This window comes from Falco peregrinus, chromosome 7 (genome assembly GCF_023634155.1).
Source record: "Falco peregrinus isolate bFalPer1 chromosome 7, bFalPer1.pri, whole genome shotgun sequence".
Lineage (NCBI taxonomy): Eukaryota > Metazoa > Chordata > Aves > Falconiformes > Falconidae > Falco > Falco peregrinus.
Window position 1 is genome coordinate 82,532,991 of NC_073727.1, and position 17,753 is coordinate 82,550,743.

Consider the following 17,753-nt stretch of genomic DNA (forward strand, 5'->3'; position numbering starts at 1 on the left):
CCTAATACAGATAGATGTACAGAGATCTAAAATTAAGGAAATCTAAAATTAACTGATAACAAATTTTAAAGTAACAATATATAGTCCTTTCTCCAAAAATAAAGTAACACTGAGAAAAGCATCATATGTGCTTGAAAACGACGTAAACAAGCTGTGGTATTTCTTCCCTTTTCAGATATTTTCTCTTTAATTTGTGGTTAAAATTAAGTTGTTTGCTAAGTAGCTGGTCTCAACTCTTGCTAAGAAATTCTGGCCAGCTTTGTCAAGTACAGTTCTGCATTTTTATATTTCAGATAAAAGCCCTGTCCCATCATTTTTGAAAATTCATTAGAGGAGCCAACCCAAGCTCCTGGTCAAGTTAGTAAGACAGTGTAAGACATTCAATGCTGTGCAAAAGAAGTCATCAATTCTACAGCTAAAACGTTTGCAATTTGATTAACATTTTTACCCTCCTGCAAGGCTACAAGTTTGGGATTTTTTTTTCTTTTGAAGATTATTAACTTCTGCAGTATTTTGCTAAGTCCAACCAAGAATACATAAGCAAAAGATCAGCCCACAGGTTTGTTAGCTACACTGTTAAAATAGCTTATGCCTGCTGGTACTATACATTCAACAACACTTTATACTCAAGGACTTCGAAAAGTTTTTCAATATAAAAAACTTTACAATTGCTGTTCTCCTGTTAAGGTTTACATTTAAGTTTTGATGTCCAATATAATTTTGCACATATTGCAATCTGATGCAGTATAATGCTAAGCCAAAAAAACTTCATCTTGCTGAAAAGTTCCTTAACTATTTACATAAGGTTCCAGGTAAGATGTCCTTTAATCTCTGAACTCCAAAAAGTTTTGTCCCTGTTTTTCTTTTAGCTGTCACAAATTTTCTTTAGAAGAAAAAAGAACAAAAAAGGAAATATGACTTTGTTTATGCAGTGAAATCCAGACTTGATCTTAGAATCTTAAGTAATTTGCTTCTGGGCTGACAATTTTAAATTAAGTTGGACAAAATCACGTAATACTAAATTCTTATTTAAGTTGCAACTGCAGACCTTTAAATTATTAGAAAATTGACGCTTTTCAATTCAGCTGCTTACACTGTACCTGTTTGAATGTATGGTTTTTAAAACAGATGGAAGAAACCAGGCTCATGACACTAGCTAAATCTTTTAAAAAGCTACTTAACATTTTGTGAAATAAACAGAGAAGTGTTTAAGTTCTTAGTGCATTTAAAAATTCATATTTATATTCATATTTTAAAAGTTCACATTTAAGGTCTACGTTTCATCATCTGTTGCTAATTAACTAGCATATTGGAAAGAACACATGCAAGTTACAAGCTTCCTAGTTCTGGATACCATGCTTATTTACATAAACTGTAAGTAATGTATTTTACATGACAGTGTGGGACTATTCATCATGAGCTTCCAAGTGTCTAGAACTAAAGCAAACAGGTAGGATTCTGGTACAGAGATCTAAATGAAAATATGCCTCAGTTTAAAAAAAAAAAAAAAAAAAAATCACAGTTTTTTTCTAGTACACCTGAAAATCTGTAAGAAGCCTCATCCTACCTTACAGCAAGCAACTATCAAAGCAAACAGCTATCAAAGATGATGTTGTCCTTCCAGGTCACAATGAAAAAGCATGTCTTAGCCCCAGGATGAGAGTTTTTTTAAAAAAACAAGTGAAGAAATGAAACCATACCCCGTAACTTCTCCAACACCAATGCAACAGGCAGGCCAGCTTCTCCTTCAGGCTTTGCAGACTTTTTAAAGGTGCTTTATGGGGTTTTGTTTTTCTCTTTTTTTCTGATGATTCCATAAAAGTGGGACAGAGGGCTTAAGAACAATACACACCAATTCAAGCAGTAACAGTTACACTGCTATCAGAAATCATCCATTATTTTTGAAGTACCAATCTGGTTTCCAGGGCAAGCAACATTTACTCAGTGACACAGATGAGAACAATGGTGTTTCTGAAAGAGATTAAAGCTTTTCCTTCACAAAGGTAACACAGTTGTCATTTCAAAGGAAGATTAAGGTGGGAGAGGAGGAGAACAGGTTTGGTGAGGAATTTTTTTTTTCTTCCTCCCCCTCCAAAAGAATCAGAGGGTTGCTTCAAATCACTAGTTTACAGAGCTTGAGTTGTAATGAATTTCTGAAATATGCTCATGGTATTTCTATATGCTCTGATGAAATGTGCTTTGGCATTTAGGAAAAGACTCATCATCAAATTCACAACTGCTGGAGATATATAATGTGACCTTTAAGCGTCAAAGGCTTAGGTGGCTTAGCCTTTCAGCAAGTCAGATAACGTCACAAAGGTAGGAGGATTTTCAGGTATTCAGACCTGTGAATTTAACACAAGATCGTAAAAACATTCTTTTTGTATCAGTATTTCAAAGCATTCTTCAGAATATGATGAAAGGACTAAGGCCACCTTTGCACTGAGTTCAAAGTGGGCTCCAGAACTGCCACCCACCCACAGCATGTTGAAAAGAATGCTGCAGTGCGTGACAGTGCTCTGAAAGGCTGTCTTAGCACTAAGGTAACGTCACAAATGAACTCTTCACAACCACTAGGAGGAACACACTAAGATTACAAGTAAGCAGAAGTCTGACCTTAATAGGCATTCAGGCACACAGGAGACCCCTGAAGCGCATGAATCCCGTCAGACCTAAGAAAGCCTAATCCTGGCTACAGCAAAGCCTGACTTTCAAAAGATGCAACTTGCAATTGACAGTCAATCCGGTAAAACTTAAGAGCAACACCTAGTTGTGAAAGATCTATTGTTCTTCGTTTTCTTTGGGTTTGTTTTTTTTTTTTTAAATCTGTCGACCAGAACCATTTTTTTCTTTAAAGGCATCAGTATTCCTACTTGATTAATTTCTACATTACAGAAGAATTTCTTAAATGCCGTACAGGCTAGTCTTTATCAACTAATACACAAGCCTCCCAGTGCAACAACTTCAGTGTCTACTTATAAAATCTGCTGAGTCAGGTATCAGATTCAGGCAAAGCAGTTACATTCAAAGATACACTACAAAAATCCAATATTCTACAGTGACAAAGATTGTAAAAATGCTTGTTCTCCCCTGGTCTTTCATTCTTACTACTGTAGTACAGTCTTCATACTTTCAATGGCATACTTTTAAGAAAACGAAGTCACTGTATGTTCCTGCAACTGTTCATAAAGCTATGCTGTAAACCAGAAGAGAGAGAGTGCACACACAGAGCTACAGGCCTGTACATATCCTGAAATCTTTTAGGAAACTTTTTAAAATTTTCTTCTACAGGGCAGCAACATTCATACTGCAACATTAGCTTTACCACAGGAGAAATCTATACTCTTAAGGCTCCAGGCAGCATGCCTTTTGCAGTCTGAATCAGCAGAGCTCAGCCATATGAGGCACTACTCAAAGGAAAGCATGATTAAAATAAACTACCTAAGTCCTGAAAATAAAAATCAACGGCAGCACCATTATACCACAAACATGTTTGGGGTCAGACCTGAGGAACACCAGTAGTTAATGTCCAAATTGCAACACAACAAAAAACCAATCACCAATCCAAGCCAAACCCCATGCATCCACCTAACATTACCAGACACCTCCTTTTTGATCTGCAAGATTCTCAAGTGTCTGTATTTTTCTTTTACCCTTCAAACATTCTCAGAATTGAGAAACTTCTGCTTAAAGCCTACAGGAACCATAAGTGTAAGGCTAAGCTGCAGCACATACCATCCAAGCGTCAATGCTGGCATTCCTAACAAACCAAGTGTCAGGTCATTAAGTAGAAACGTTGTGAGAACACCTGAAAGAAAACAGATCCTATGACAACAACTGAGTGGGGTACAGTCTTATAACCTAAGAAAGTACTAATTCTGCAAGTTCAAGAGCTTGCCTGAAGCTTGAAACCCAAGGTCATTTCTACAACTTTCTGATTTACCTAAAACATTATTTCCATACCCAAGAAAACCAGCCTAGCACGAGAGCCTAAAACCATAGGATACAGATGCATGCCTCTTCACAGTGGCATAACTTCATGAGAAAGTTGGGGAAAGGTCCTGTCTAAACATTTATAGCTAGGATGCCCTCCTGGTTAAGCGGCAGATGTTGAACTGAACACCTCGCCACTGAGGGAAGAACAGAATCTAGGTCTTGTATTCCCAGCTCAATATTAGTTAAAGCAATCCCAAAAGATAAACTCCACCTGCTCCTGAGTTGTCCTTTTAGGAAAGCAGGGACCAACCTCAGTTACAAACTGCCTTACCACACAAGGGATGCAGACTGCAAAGCCTCATTGCAGCTTCGAGTAAGAAACTGCATTTCAAATATATCTCTATGTACATTATCATACAGTGGCTTTCACTGGACAGCCCACCAGGTTTTTTTCCCTGGATCACCCACTAAGACACTTTAATCTCATACACTGCTCAGTAAATTGAGGATTTAGTAGGATACTGCATTCTATGTTGGAAACTAAGGACTTTGGTCCCCAATAACTGAGGTGTCACAACAGCCAAGTCCTTTGGTGAATCTAGGCCCTGCGTAATGAACCACAATTTAAAAATTTACAAGGGTTTGTGCCATCTTTCTGTAGCAAAACCGCTATTTTTGTGAAATATGTAAGATCTGAAACAGTTGGCTGCAGCAACCAGGTTTATTACCCTGTTTCTTCAGAAGTTTGCTAAACGCTTATTTGTACCTGGGAAACACAGCATGTGAAACTGCCCTGGTATTACAACACCAAAGCCACAACCTCACTGATTCCTTGAGAAAACAGATACAAAAATACACTGAAAACATTTTTTCATTAGCAGCTGTGTAAAGACAGGACTGGCAGGGATATTACACAAAACAAATACCTTTATTTGCACATGCAATTTAAAACCATGTAAAGACTTATTTGCTGCATCTCAAAACTGCCTAAAAAGCTTTAACCCTCTCACACTCTTGATAGTTCTGTGGCACATTTCACCCTCTGGGGTAGTGAGTCTAGCTGACTCTAGTCACTGAATTCAGTCACTAAACACAAACCAGTTCTGAATGCCCATGAACTCAGACACTGAGATATGCAATACTTACAGGACCAGATCAAATGAAGTGAAGACTCCAGGTGAAAACATGAAATATATACAATATATACCTACTTACTGAGATTAAGCCCATGTGTGTAGACAGTCACTTACGGGACTAAGTTTACTATTGATTATAAAGACCAAAATCTGGCACACAGACCAAAGATGCTTCAAATTTTGACTGTGCCAACCAATTTAATAGTAAATCTTAAGTTTAAAAACATGGGAGAGAATGTTCTACGGGACCACCAGAGTCTTCTAGTGGCACCTATCTGTAACCAGCAAGGCACAAATAAACTGATTCCTCTATTTACATTAAATACATACCAAAAAATGTATTTGGTTACTACAGCTTGGCAATTTCACATTCACTGACTGGATTAAAGGAATTAAGTTGCAAACTGACTGACACTGTTTGCATCTCTCAAAATATGTATGTGTGTGTGTGTACATATTTGATTTTTTTTTATGCCGACAACAAAGGAATTGGGGGGGCAGGGGGGAATAACTTAAAGATAACCAACTCTACCTTACAGATTGGCCACAAGGCTTTAGATGTACCAAGCACTGCATCTAGGATGGAAATACCTGACTGGACTATTATTAAGCTAAGAGTCGTCTAAGATTTTGCTAACTCAACCAACAACCCCAAGGTCTGCTATTTTTTTAAGAAGCTTTTGTTACAACAAAGTCATCCACTGCTAGTTCTGGTACCATAGACACTGTTTTGTCAGACAACAACAGCAGGAGGCTCTTGAATGGTAAAGCACACCTGTCATGTCATTCAACACTCAGGTTTGGTTCCTCCAGATGATGTTTTCTGTCTGATCCAAAAGAACCCAATCTGTAAACATTTCCCCATCCACTGAATACAAATACAAATACTGTTTTTCAGAAGTATGAGATGACATGTTAAGCAAGTCAATGAAGGTAACAGCAGTTACCAGAATTTAATAGTAGCTAACCTAATGATGTTCCCAGTTGATATGCCAGTTAGGAAACTGGGAGAAGACTAGCTCTGTATGTATTCATGCCCTCCCATAGTAAACCAGAACACTTAACATTTGCAGCTGTGCAGAGGTGCCTACGCCATCAACTCTCATGGTCTAGAAGCATCTCCCCCCACCTCCCCTCAAGTCATTTAAGAAAACTTGTAATTTCCACCCATGTCATTTGAAGCATCAGACATCGAAGACTGGCTGGTGAAATATTCAGAGACTGTAGAGAGATGCCTCTCTTGCATACCTGGCTCATGACTTATTCATTGGTTTGAGACAAACTGATTGCCAGATTTACAATTCTCCTCACCTCACACAGCAGGCAGACTTTCTCACATTTTTCTAGCATGAAACACTAGCTGCTGAGATCTTCTGTCTACACATTTCTCTGACTCCAAAGATCTTAAAAAATGTGATTTTTACCCTTTTTAGGTGTTTGTGTTGCCTTGCGCTCTTGAAATAAATATTTAAGTCTTTCAGGGGGCTGCCTGACATCACAGGCATCCATAGTTGAGATTCTGATAGCCCTTAAATGGACTTGCCTTAAAAAGAGCAGATGAGCTCAGTCTCTTCTGACCTTAAATTCCATGAAAACTATCAAACATCCATAGTAAGTAGGACTGGCAAAGACAACCTAACCATGCAAGCAGAACATACACCTCAACTGGTACAGTGAATAGCACTGTGTGACAAAGATTTGTACTCATAGCCCCAAGATGATTGTCTCAGATTCTTCGTAAGTTCAGTTACAGAAATCAATGCAGAGGGAACAATACAGAACCTACGTCAGTGCTGAAGGAATCTAGGCTGCTCTCTTCCCCCATTAAGCTTGCCATAATTTCCTCAGAGACTTTATGAGCTGTATGGTACACTGCACATCTCAAAATCCATCTTTAGGTTCAGAGTGACCTTTCTGGCTTGACTTCATTTCCAAATGCCCTTTTTTTTGTGAGTACGTCTATAGCAGGTCTCCACTTCAGATGATCTTCTTTATGCTGCTCTCCAAGACTGCCATTCCACTATGGCTTAAAGTCTGGATGAAGCCCATATGCCTACTCTCTGCATTCTCAATGATTCTTCATATTCTACAAAGACTTTTGTAATTTTCTCCAGGAGACAAAGTCTGAATTGCACAACACATTATTAATTTTTTGAGGAAAAAGATACGTACAAAGACCCACTTAATATTAAGAAACAGATGGAAATACCTGTTGCATCCATCTTCCAGAAGAATTAGTTTAGTGCAGAACAGACCAAATTTGAAACCTGCATGTGGAGAAGCTCTACACAGAAAGGCTGACAGTATGGGCCAAGGCAGCATACAACATTGCATGAGATCAGGTGACTCCTGAAGAGCTTTAGCCAGATTAAGAATTAGTAATGCAAAAATTAACCAAGTTCCACCTTGGCTCCCCAGGCAGGAAACAGAGCACTAAAGGAGGGTCTCTGTCACCCTGTCTCTTACGCATGATCTCTGACAATGTAAATTAACACTCCAATTTCATGTCAATGAAGCATATAGAAAGATGACACTATGAAATACAGCCAAAGAAACAACTTTTTACATTTTACAGATTTAATCTTTGCCCCACTAAACTGAATAGGAATTTCTCTTGACTTCACTGGATGCAGGATCTTGCCCTACACACATATGCATGCTTCAAGATGGCCTACATAAGAAGGTACTAAAAGCAAAAAGTTTAGAAAGATTGCTTTGGCTTATCTGCATAAAGCACAATAATTACCATGTTGAAGTAAGACCGGATTTTGACCCCTCTTGCCAAATCCCAAACTATGACATTTCCATCATGTCCAGCAGAGAAAAGAACTCTTGGATCAAATGGATGCGGTTCAAGTACAAACACTTCATCTTCATGTCCCTGAAATTAAAGATATAGCCAGATGAACCAGAGGACTGTCTGAAATACTTACCCAGGAATTCAATATGGTAACACTAGCAACTGTAACTTTAACCTACGAAAGTGTCCAGCCAAGAACAATCCCTTTGACCACATTTCCTTTTTTTTTTTTTTTTTTGCAGCAGTGTGTTATGCTCTTCTCTTTTCAGTTGCAATTTTAGCTTCCTAAGAAGTATGTCAAGTATGTCACCTTCACAAATATGTCCCAATACTTTCGCCATGATTTCAAAAGATCAGAGTCTACAACATTCAGTGGTTTCGGTCTTAATGCTCCACAGATTTAAATTTATTTAGGTGGAATAGCAGTTAGGGATTTAATTTAGACTCATAAAGAATCAAATATATAACTAAAAGTTAGATATCATCTCCAAAATTAATCCTACATTTTAAAGTTTTGCATGAAACATTTCCGTATCTAGCAGAGCATCTAGCTGCCTAGAGTTACCTATTCTCAGTTAAAAAAAAGTATCAGACATTAGTAAAAAATGTTGTTTGATTTATTCTACCTAGAAGACTATTTTTTTTTGTACTCATGGCATGACTAGGTTGCAGAACTGTCTATCTGTGCCTGTTTAAAACAGAGCACATTTATCCACTGATGATATTTCAAAACATTTCTCACATTAAATAAAGGTAAAAAGAAACAACTGTTTCCTTCTCTCCTTCAAGGAAGCACTTTAGGGAAAAGAAAGGCCAAAATTAGTTTCAGACATCTTGAACAGCAATGCTTATTTGCAACTTTAAAGCTTTGTTTGCTAATAAGCAGCTGTCAAGACATCTCTATTACAGTTCAATTATCCAGAAACGTTTATTAAGGGAGTTTTCAGACAGAAAAAAAACATGTAAGGAAGAATGTATACGTGAATTCTGCATTCAGGTTTGATAAATGAAGATGGAACACCTTACCATGAGAATATGAATGAGCTGGCCAGTGAAAGAATTCCAAACTTTCAGAGTCATATTATTTACTGCAGTTATAACAGAGTTGTCATGGCGGTCCCATGCCACCATGGTCACTTTCAGCTTTGTGATTTTATCTTCAACTCCTTGTAAACTTTGTCTAAAACAAAAGAGTGAAAAGTTTCAAAGCAATCCTAATTTGCCAAAACATCTTTATGTCCCTAACAAGTGAAAATACTTTTGTATTTTGCTTTATTATTAAAAATAGAAGCATCAAGTCTTCAATAAACTAGAGCAAAAAAAGATGTTTTCCACTATGTTCACATACAACCACAAAAGAACTGTAGATACTTAAACAATGACTATAGGGTCCTCCTAATATCTTAAAAAATAGGCTGATCAGATCTTTTTCCAAAAAATGCTCTCTGATACATGGTCTAACCCAATTAAATTTGATAGCTACAGTATTTCTTGTGACACCTGAAGAGCAAAAATTGAAACTAGTCATTCAGTGAACAGTAATTTGTCCTGGAGAACATTTGCAATGAGTAGTTATAAAAATGGAGAGAAGTATTTTGATACATTTAAATGAGTTAAATTCTCAGGCTATATTTAGTACTATACCACCACTCTTTCCCATCACTAATAATAATAGTGCTTAATTTTGCATGTATTTTATGTTTATCCCTATGAAACCCAAAACCTAGCCATCTGTATTATTATCTATCCAAATACTCCAAAAATTACATTTTTGTCAGCGTGGTTTAAAGATGAGCCACCGTTGAATTCTCTAGCACACCAATTTCTGGGGAAACATCAACCAAATGCAACAGTAGTATGTTACCACTACGTAGGCAGACAATACAGAATCTTCTACACAGTAAGCACTACAATACATTACACAATAGTATATATTGTACAGCCCAATAATAGAAAATGTAGTTATAGCCAGATTCATTTCTAGATTCAATGCAGAACCCAGGAGGCTTTGTAAGCCGAATTCACTCTTTCCTTTCAGTGCAGCGATTTCATTTTCTTTGATAAAAATTGTGCTTGCGCAGAAAAGATCAAATTTGGAACTGCACTTATCCCTCTAGTCAAAATGACAAAACAGAATTCAGCTAAGGTGCTTTACTGAAATGAGCAGTTCAGTTTCTCAAAGAAGCTCAGCATTTGTGACCACAATTGAGAAGAATCCATTCCTGTTCTTTCCCAGAATGAGTTCAAACGAATAGTTTTTACAGGGGGCATTTTCATGGGAGAGTAACTGAGCATTCTCAAAAGTATCAGTGTTTTATACACTCTTGTCCAACAGTTCTATATTCATGTTTTGTTGAATCTGCCCATAACTGGCAAGATACTCTCTGATCTAACTAATTTACAGTTTATTTAGTCTTCTCTTCCATTCGTCTCTTGATCTTTCAGACATCTGTCCACAGGATTACTCCTGAAATAATTTTTTTTTTCCTATTAAATAACATCCTTCAAACCACTCAGTATGATCAATACAGGGAAAAAGGTTTATCCTTTACACCCATTATAAATCTTTCTAATGTACGTCAGTTGGAAAACATCTCCTCTGTGCCAAAATAAAAAGGTGCAAAAGCCACAATTCCTACCAAGTCATTCTCCACCTTCAAGCTTCTTTTGTTGCTTGTTTTAGTGTACAGAAGTTCCTCATACCTACAAGATCTTTGTAAACTCTGAGGTTGTTTTAACAAATGAGAACCAGTTACAGAGCATGTGATTTATTTGCTCTGGCATGTGGTTTAAAAGAACCTAATAACACTTTTCTGGGCATGAAGATTCCACAATATCTTTAAGTATTACTAAAATGCAAATAGTCTCAAGAACAGACCTGACCTGGTTTTCCTGCTCCAGAAATAAATACCTATGTAAAAAGCCACATAAATTTGACCTTTAATGTGTTTGGAGTATCTTTTATTCTTTTAATCTAATCAAAATACTAGTGGAGATATTACCAGGACAAGCTAGTTTTGCCCGCTGAATATGTAGTCAAATATTTGTTTTCACTGGACTTCAAAAGCTAGACAAGCATATTGTGCATTTAAGCAATAATAATTTAAGAAGGCCTTTTCCCCACGCCTTATTTTTCCTTTTTTTTAAATTTTATTTATTTTTAATAAGTCAGCAAATGGTATCTATAGCCTTCAAGTATCTATTTGACAGCAGAATATTTTACATCACTTACCCTGCTGGGCGAGTAGCCATATCTAACAAAATGCTTTTCCATTCCCTTCGCTTAAATTGCCAGATTCGTGCTGTTCCATCACGGCTTCCACTCACAAATCTAACAAAAGGGGAAAAAAGTTACTCAGAGAGCAAAGGCAAATCTGTACAGAAAAGATACTTGAAAATTGAAGTTCCAGAATTTAGAACTCAAAATAATAGGAAGTTAGAAGAAACAGTGTCAGAATGCTGTATGACTGGTTTGAGGTGAAAAACACTTCTCATAACAGGCGTGCAAAAAGTGGAACCTGCTTCCCTATCCTGAGCCCCTTCCAAACTAACTGTACTTTGATCTTTGGTGCACCTTGCTGAGTTATGACACTGCTCTGGCACAGGGACACCGTAACCCAATGAGCACTCTAAGAAACTCAATAATTCTATTGAGAGCAGCCCTGAGGAGATGGACATAGGGGTGCTGGTGGACAAGAAGCTCAACATGACCCTGCAACATGCGTTTGCAGCCCATGATGTATCCTGGGTTGCATCAAAAGCATGGCCAGCAGGTTGTGAGAGATGATTCTCCCCCTCCACTCCACTCTTGTGAGACCCCACCTGGAGTGCTCCATCCAGCTCTGGCGCCCCCAACAGAAGAAGGACATGGACCTGTTGGACTGACTCCAGAGGAGGGCCACAAAGATGATCAGAGGGCTGGAGCACCTCTCCTGTGAAGACAGGCTGAGAGAGGGTTTTCAGCCTGGAGAAGAGAAGGCTCCAGGGAGACTTCATAGCCACCTTCCAGTACCTCACAGGGGCCTACAGGAAACCTGGAGAGGGACTTTTACAAGGGCATGTAGCGATAGGACAAGGGGGAATGGCTTTAAACTGAAAGAGGGTAGACTTAGATTAGGTATTAGGAGAAATTCTTCCCTGTGAGGGTGGTGAGGCACTGGCACAGGCTGCCCAGAGCAGCTGTGGATGCCCCATCCCTGGGAGTGCTCAGGGCCAGACTGGATGGGGCTTGGAGCAACCTGGTCTGGTGGAAGGTGTCCCTGCCCATGGCAGGGGGTTGGAACTAGATAATCTTTAAGGTCCCTTCCAACCCAAACCATTCTGTAATTCTATGAAACTAACCCTGTCATGCCAGGTAAAGCTAGGGAAGAAATTTAAGGAGTAAAAATAGCTTGAAGGGCCAGCAGAGCCCTGCAAGAAGTACAGACATGATTTTAAAAAAACAAAACCTACTCCCAATAAGCTAGCGCTGTCATGACGCTTATCTGGAGAAGTGTTTCCCAGCTTGAGATTCTCCCCCACCTTTTTCTTCCCCCTTTTTGGGATGCAGGTGTAGAAGGAGGAGAAAGAGGTAGGTGGAGCACAATGAAGCATGGCTAACAACTATTTGTATCATAATAAGTGTACATTAGAACATCAATTAAATGAAGTGTCAGAAACATCACAATAAACTGTTTTCTTTAGCACCCTTCAGATCCAACATCCACAACTTAAAGTGGAACATTAAAAAAAAAATAGGCCAAACAAAATATTGTTAGATCTAGTCAGGTAAGTTTTCCTGTATCCAGCAGACACTTCATTTAATTGAAAAAAGGTTTTAAGTGTTTAAATGTATCTAAAAATGCACATATTTTATATGTGTATATATATTCACATATATTTCTTAAGAAGAAATTTCAAGTATTTTTATGCTCCTTGATTTTGGCAAATTGAAGATACTTTAATCATCCATTACACTGAAAACAACTGTAAGACTGAAGAAGCAGTATTATTAAAAAAAAAAACAGTGAGAATCCAACAGTTATACATGACTTTACTGCATGAACCTCAAAAGAGAAAGCATTTTTTTTTTTATGTAACTAATACCAGAAACTGGTATTTAAAAAAATTCAGAAGTCAAAAATTAGCTCTGAATAATTAAGTGCTTACCTGCTACTACTATTAGAAAACTGAATGCTGTCAACTTTGTCCTATATAAAACAGTAGAAAAAGAAAAAAAAAATCAAATATGATTCCAAATTATCTGAATTATTATTTTAATCAAATACATATGTAATTTTTAAAAAGTATTTACAGTATGAAACTCCAACTCTGATATCTTCTCTGGCTGACCTGATCCAAAGAAATAAACCCTAATGATGTGATCTGTACTCCCAGTGGCCAAAAACATTCCACCTAAGAAAAACAAACAGGTAAGACTTAAGAAAAAAAGGACAATCAAATGTTATTACAGTATTTTTAAATGGCTGTAACATCAAATACTTAAATTTATTTCCTTAAATTTATAGCTGTAACTCATGTCAGCTATGACTGTAACTGACCTTTAAGTAAAAAACAAGATCAAGAAACTTGAAAGTTTAACTGGACTTGAATTACCTCACATTTGCTGTCAGATAAATATGCTTCTGCAGACATACCTCAAAGATTAGCTAACTACAGTAATTTGTTTGTGATTAAGTCCTTGGAAGGGGCTCAATCTTAACAAAACCTGAATGGAACTAGGACTCCAGTACACTTTCTGAAAATAAGTTTCGGTCATTTTGACATTTCATCCCATTATTTATGTTACATTCTTCAATTGTCAACTCTGGAATCAACGAAATTCAGACCATGAAAACCTAGCAATGAACGCCTTGTCCCAATTCCTATAAATTCCACCTCAGATAAAGCTGACTCTCAGAATCACTCTGAGAAAAAGGTATACATCATGTTTTATAAGACATGCAGTCACAAGAGACACACTTTCAACATTTTATATTTAATTCTTTTAAAGAATTGCCGTATCACCAAGTGTTAATGTACAGATTCTGAATTTCTATTTTAAGTATTTGGGGGGTTTTAATAGCTACTTTACCTCAATTACATCTTATTAACAAGAAACATGCTATAGTAACTGCATCACACTTCATTTTACTCTCCAAATGACTTCTTACGTTGACACAAGGGAGAAAAAGGGGGCGGGGGGGTAAGACGTACCAGCACTAAAAGAAGAACAGATCATTTGGACTCCAGGCCGAGGGCGTTCTGTAAACTTCGCTGGCCTTGGACTACAAATAAAGAAACAGTTAAAATTACTTCCTAATAGGGCTTAAAAAAAAAAGTATCTTAGAAATAAAGCACAGAAGGACAAAATTAATATGAAGGAACAGATGGCTGCCCATCCATAAACAATTTTATGTGACTATGCTTCATGATCTGATCTTTAGGAAACTAAGACATCCAGATGGACTAAGTAATCCATGTATCAAGGAGAGCTGCATCACAACTTAAATCCCATTCCTCTCTCCCCTCTAACTTTGCTACATAAAACAACTCTCCTTAAGTCACTGGCAAAGCAGAACAGAAGACACTAGAGGCAGTTGCCCATGATGTTCAGTTTTAAACCACTGGGTGTACTGGAACTCTGGCTTTCTCCTGCAGCACACAGCTGCTTTTACAAGAGAGAAACAGAGCTTGGTGCTCTTTATAGAGCATGATACAAAAGAAAATTAAATAAATTCAGTGTTCTTCACAATATTAGAATATACTGGTTTCTTCAGAAGACACGTATTCTTTGTGGGCTCATTTCAAATAGTACCCAAAGAATGTCAGAACAATAGCTAGAAGACTAAGGAATTTTACTTTATGGCCTGTGCTTTCTTTTAAGCATTTCAAAAATTGATGTGCAAGCAGAACTAAAGCTTCAACAGATTTGGCACTTTAGAAGTGCATAAAACCAAAACATATCTGTTCTGGTTCTTCAATTATTACTTCAACTCTGCTCATGCACTGCAGCAACCTCAAACCAGTAGGTGGTCTTGCATAGTACGCCATCTGCAATCTTCACTCAAAGAATAAACTTACTAGAGAACAGCAGCATTACACCCACAAGTGTGATCACTAAAGATGTGTTTTAACATAGAAGAATGCATATTCATAATGTCTCCAAAATTTTCTCTTTTAAAAGCAAAATGGTCCATAGAATTCATTTCAGCTGAAGGCAGATGAGTAAGAGACCTTTCTTCACTTATCAGCTATTGCTATCTCAAAGAAAGCAGTAAGTATTAAACCTTAGTGGTGCCTATGCAAAGAATACCAGTTAGAAATCTTTCTCCAAATGGCCCTTTCAGTATAGGCTGCCTCTGTGAACTTTCCTCTACCAGTTTTAAGGTAACTCCCTGCAGACTCATGACAAGAAAACTTCACCACAGCATACACTAAACAAGACAAAGATCTAGTCTACGAAACAGTTGTAACCCTTTCTTAACTGAGATACTAACATAAAAAGAACTATCAGATTATTCAATATACAGCTTACATAATTTGGAGAAAGTGTAAATAGATAAATAGGCTGCTGTTTTCTTCCACTGTGGTTTGTGAACTCTGCCTTTGGAGTTAGGACAGCTGCAAAACAGAGCAAGTATGCACTTACATTCTAGTTTGGATAAAGTTAAATTCTCCAACTTATGTCTCTCTAATGTGTGTTATTGTAGGCATTAGGAGACATAAGATTACGGCACTCTTTTACAATACAGCAGACTCTGGTCTTTACAGAATTACCTGGGCAATCAGTATTTCTGGGAAGCAAGGAAAGGGGACAAAAAGCATAAGTTCTTGCAACATACAGAAACCAAGCTAATTGCTTCACTTTACAAACACTCTCAATCCAGTTACAACGTGGCTGGAAGGCACAAGGATACCTTCACAAGTATTCCACAGAGAGGTCCAGAAAAGCCCTGGTACACAATTTTCCTCCTGGAGGAGACCTGTGTTAAGTTCAACACGAAACCAGAAATGAGAGGGGCTGCAATCAAAAAATAACCTGCACTCTAAGCAGCAGACAAAGAAGCAAGTTGGTCTATGCACCCCTACTAAGGGACACACTCACCCATATAAACATCTCAAGTTCATCTTCTTCCAAATGCAGCAACAGTGCAGGAATGATTACCTAATCCAAGCCCTGCAGACTGACCTCACTCTAGACATGTAGTGGACTCACGTGAAACTTCTTCCCAGAAAACATGATGTGATATAACCTTTCCAAATTAAGTCTTTGTTCACAAGCTAATGGACAAGGTCCAGCATATCTGAATTCTGACATATAACCAGCCCCTTGAACATCAAGTGCCTTCTGCTTAAGAAAACAGGTGGGAAGTATCACACCACAGTGATGCTAATTGAGAAATCAACATCTTGTCCAAAACAGGATTGTCAAAATCACCAGCATGTGGTTTTCCTATGTTTCTTTCCTCCTTTTAAAATTATGAGGGAAAAAATAGAAAAGAAGAAAAGCAGTGTAGTAAGCTCCTCTACACAAATCTGTGAGACTGTTCTGCTGCCTTGTTCATATGGTCTGCCAGTAACAGACTAACACTGGAAGCCTATGATCCAAACACGGCAGAAGAATAACAAGAAAACTCAACATCTTTCTCAGAGAAGATAAATAGACAAATATTTCCCACTGCAACTAATTTAACTTTGATGCATCAATCACTTATAATTTCTCCTCTAAACTTAAATTCTTCAATTTCTGATCAACCAAGGCCGATCTTGTCCCTTCTCCCTACTGTCAATGGATACAGAATCTGACTCTTGCATCTTCTCTCACCATCCAGAACAGTAACAGGAGACTAAGGGGAAAGTCCTGATTGCCTAAATTTCTAATTGCTTTCCCATCTTGTGGGCCACATTCCTTGACTTCCTTGCCTGCAGCAACAACCAACCTTACTGTTCATCTAATTAGAAACCAAATTAACCTACCTGGAATGTTACTGCTTTTAGTCATACATGGTAACTGCCTGGTCAGAAATCTTTTCACTGAAAGAAGAACAGCACACAGAAGGCTCTTCTAGTACTGAAGAACATGCTTCCACACTAGTCACAGAAGCGCGTGAACAAGGCTGATTTGAACTACTCTCCTTTGAACAGTATGAGAAATTTGAGGTCAGCAGTGTCAATGTCTGTGTTGCATCCTATAGCACCAAATCTACTGTAATGTGTCCTTTTGCAGTTTTATCAAAACAGAGCTCTTATCACCAAGCATCTCCTGTCTGGGCCGTATGCATGACCCAGAGAGTGAACATGCCTCAATTACAAGGTTATCAAAAAATTGGGAGACTAATGTGGGAAGCCTCTAATTTCAGAGATGCTATTAATATTGCAGCAGAGCTGCTGGCAAAGCTGAATACAAGGATTTTTGCGATCTAAGAATGAAGCTAACATTTGCAGAGAGAAAAAAACCAAACAGAAAACAGGACTGGGATAGGGCACTAGACATTAGAAGGCTTAAAGGATGTCAAAGTCCATTTGAATGACAAATAACTACAGTTTTCAGGTAGCGAGTTTTCCAATTTTTCATGATCTGCTGAGATAAATAAATTGCTCTGTCATATTTTGATCTTGTAAGTGGGGAATAAAGAACATTTTCAAGTTTTCTCATCTCCCAAAGATGATGACAGGGAAAGAAACTTCAGAGGCAGTTCATCCCAGGAGGGACTAAGTCCAACTTCAGTTAAAGACAAGGAGTTGATTCAGTAGCCTTAACCATCCAAGCTGGGTTCCATGAAAACAGTTTGCAGTGTAGTTAAGAACAAAACTATTTTTAATTTGAGAGCACACTGAACACAGTAGTGTATCCAAACATTGCCTTTCCCATATTTCATGAAAAAGTTCAGCAAAGTACT

The 17,753-nt window shown here is 37.8% G+C and overlaps 1 protein-coding gene across 4 annotated transcripts in view; it reads right to left on the minus strand.

Moving 5' to 3' along the window:
• Positions 1–17,753, minus strand: part of PHIP (pleckstrin homology domain interacting protein) — a 119,337-nt gene that overhangs the window by 62,711 nt on the left and 38,873 nt on the right. For 3 of the 4 annotated variants that reach the window (XM_055810793.1, XM_055810792.1, XM_055810791.1), the window contains exons 10-15: positions 14,068–14,138; positions 13,166–13,266; positions 13,021–13,061; positions 11,105–11,203; positions 8,899–9,052; positions 7,819–7,953 (exon numbers count right to left, since the gene is read on the minus strand). In XM_055810793.1, coding sequence (XP_055666768.1) covers positions 7,819–7,953; positions 8,899–9,052; positions 11,105–11,203; positions 13,021–13,061; positions 13,166–13,266; positions 14,068–14,138 — 601 coding nt within the window. Of the gene's footprint in view, positions 1–7,818; positions 7,954–8,898; positions 9,053–11,104; positions 11,204–13,020; positions 13,062–13,165; positions 13,267–14,067; positions 14,139–15,388; positions 15,407–17,753 lie in introns of those variants that run through there. The other variant, XM_027782750.2, reaches the window with a different exon arrangement.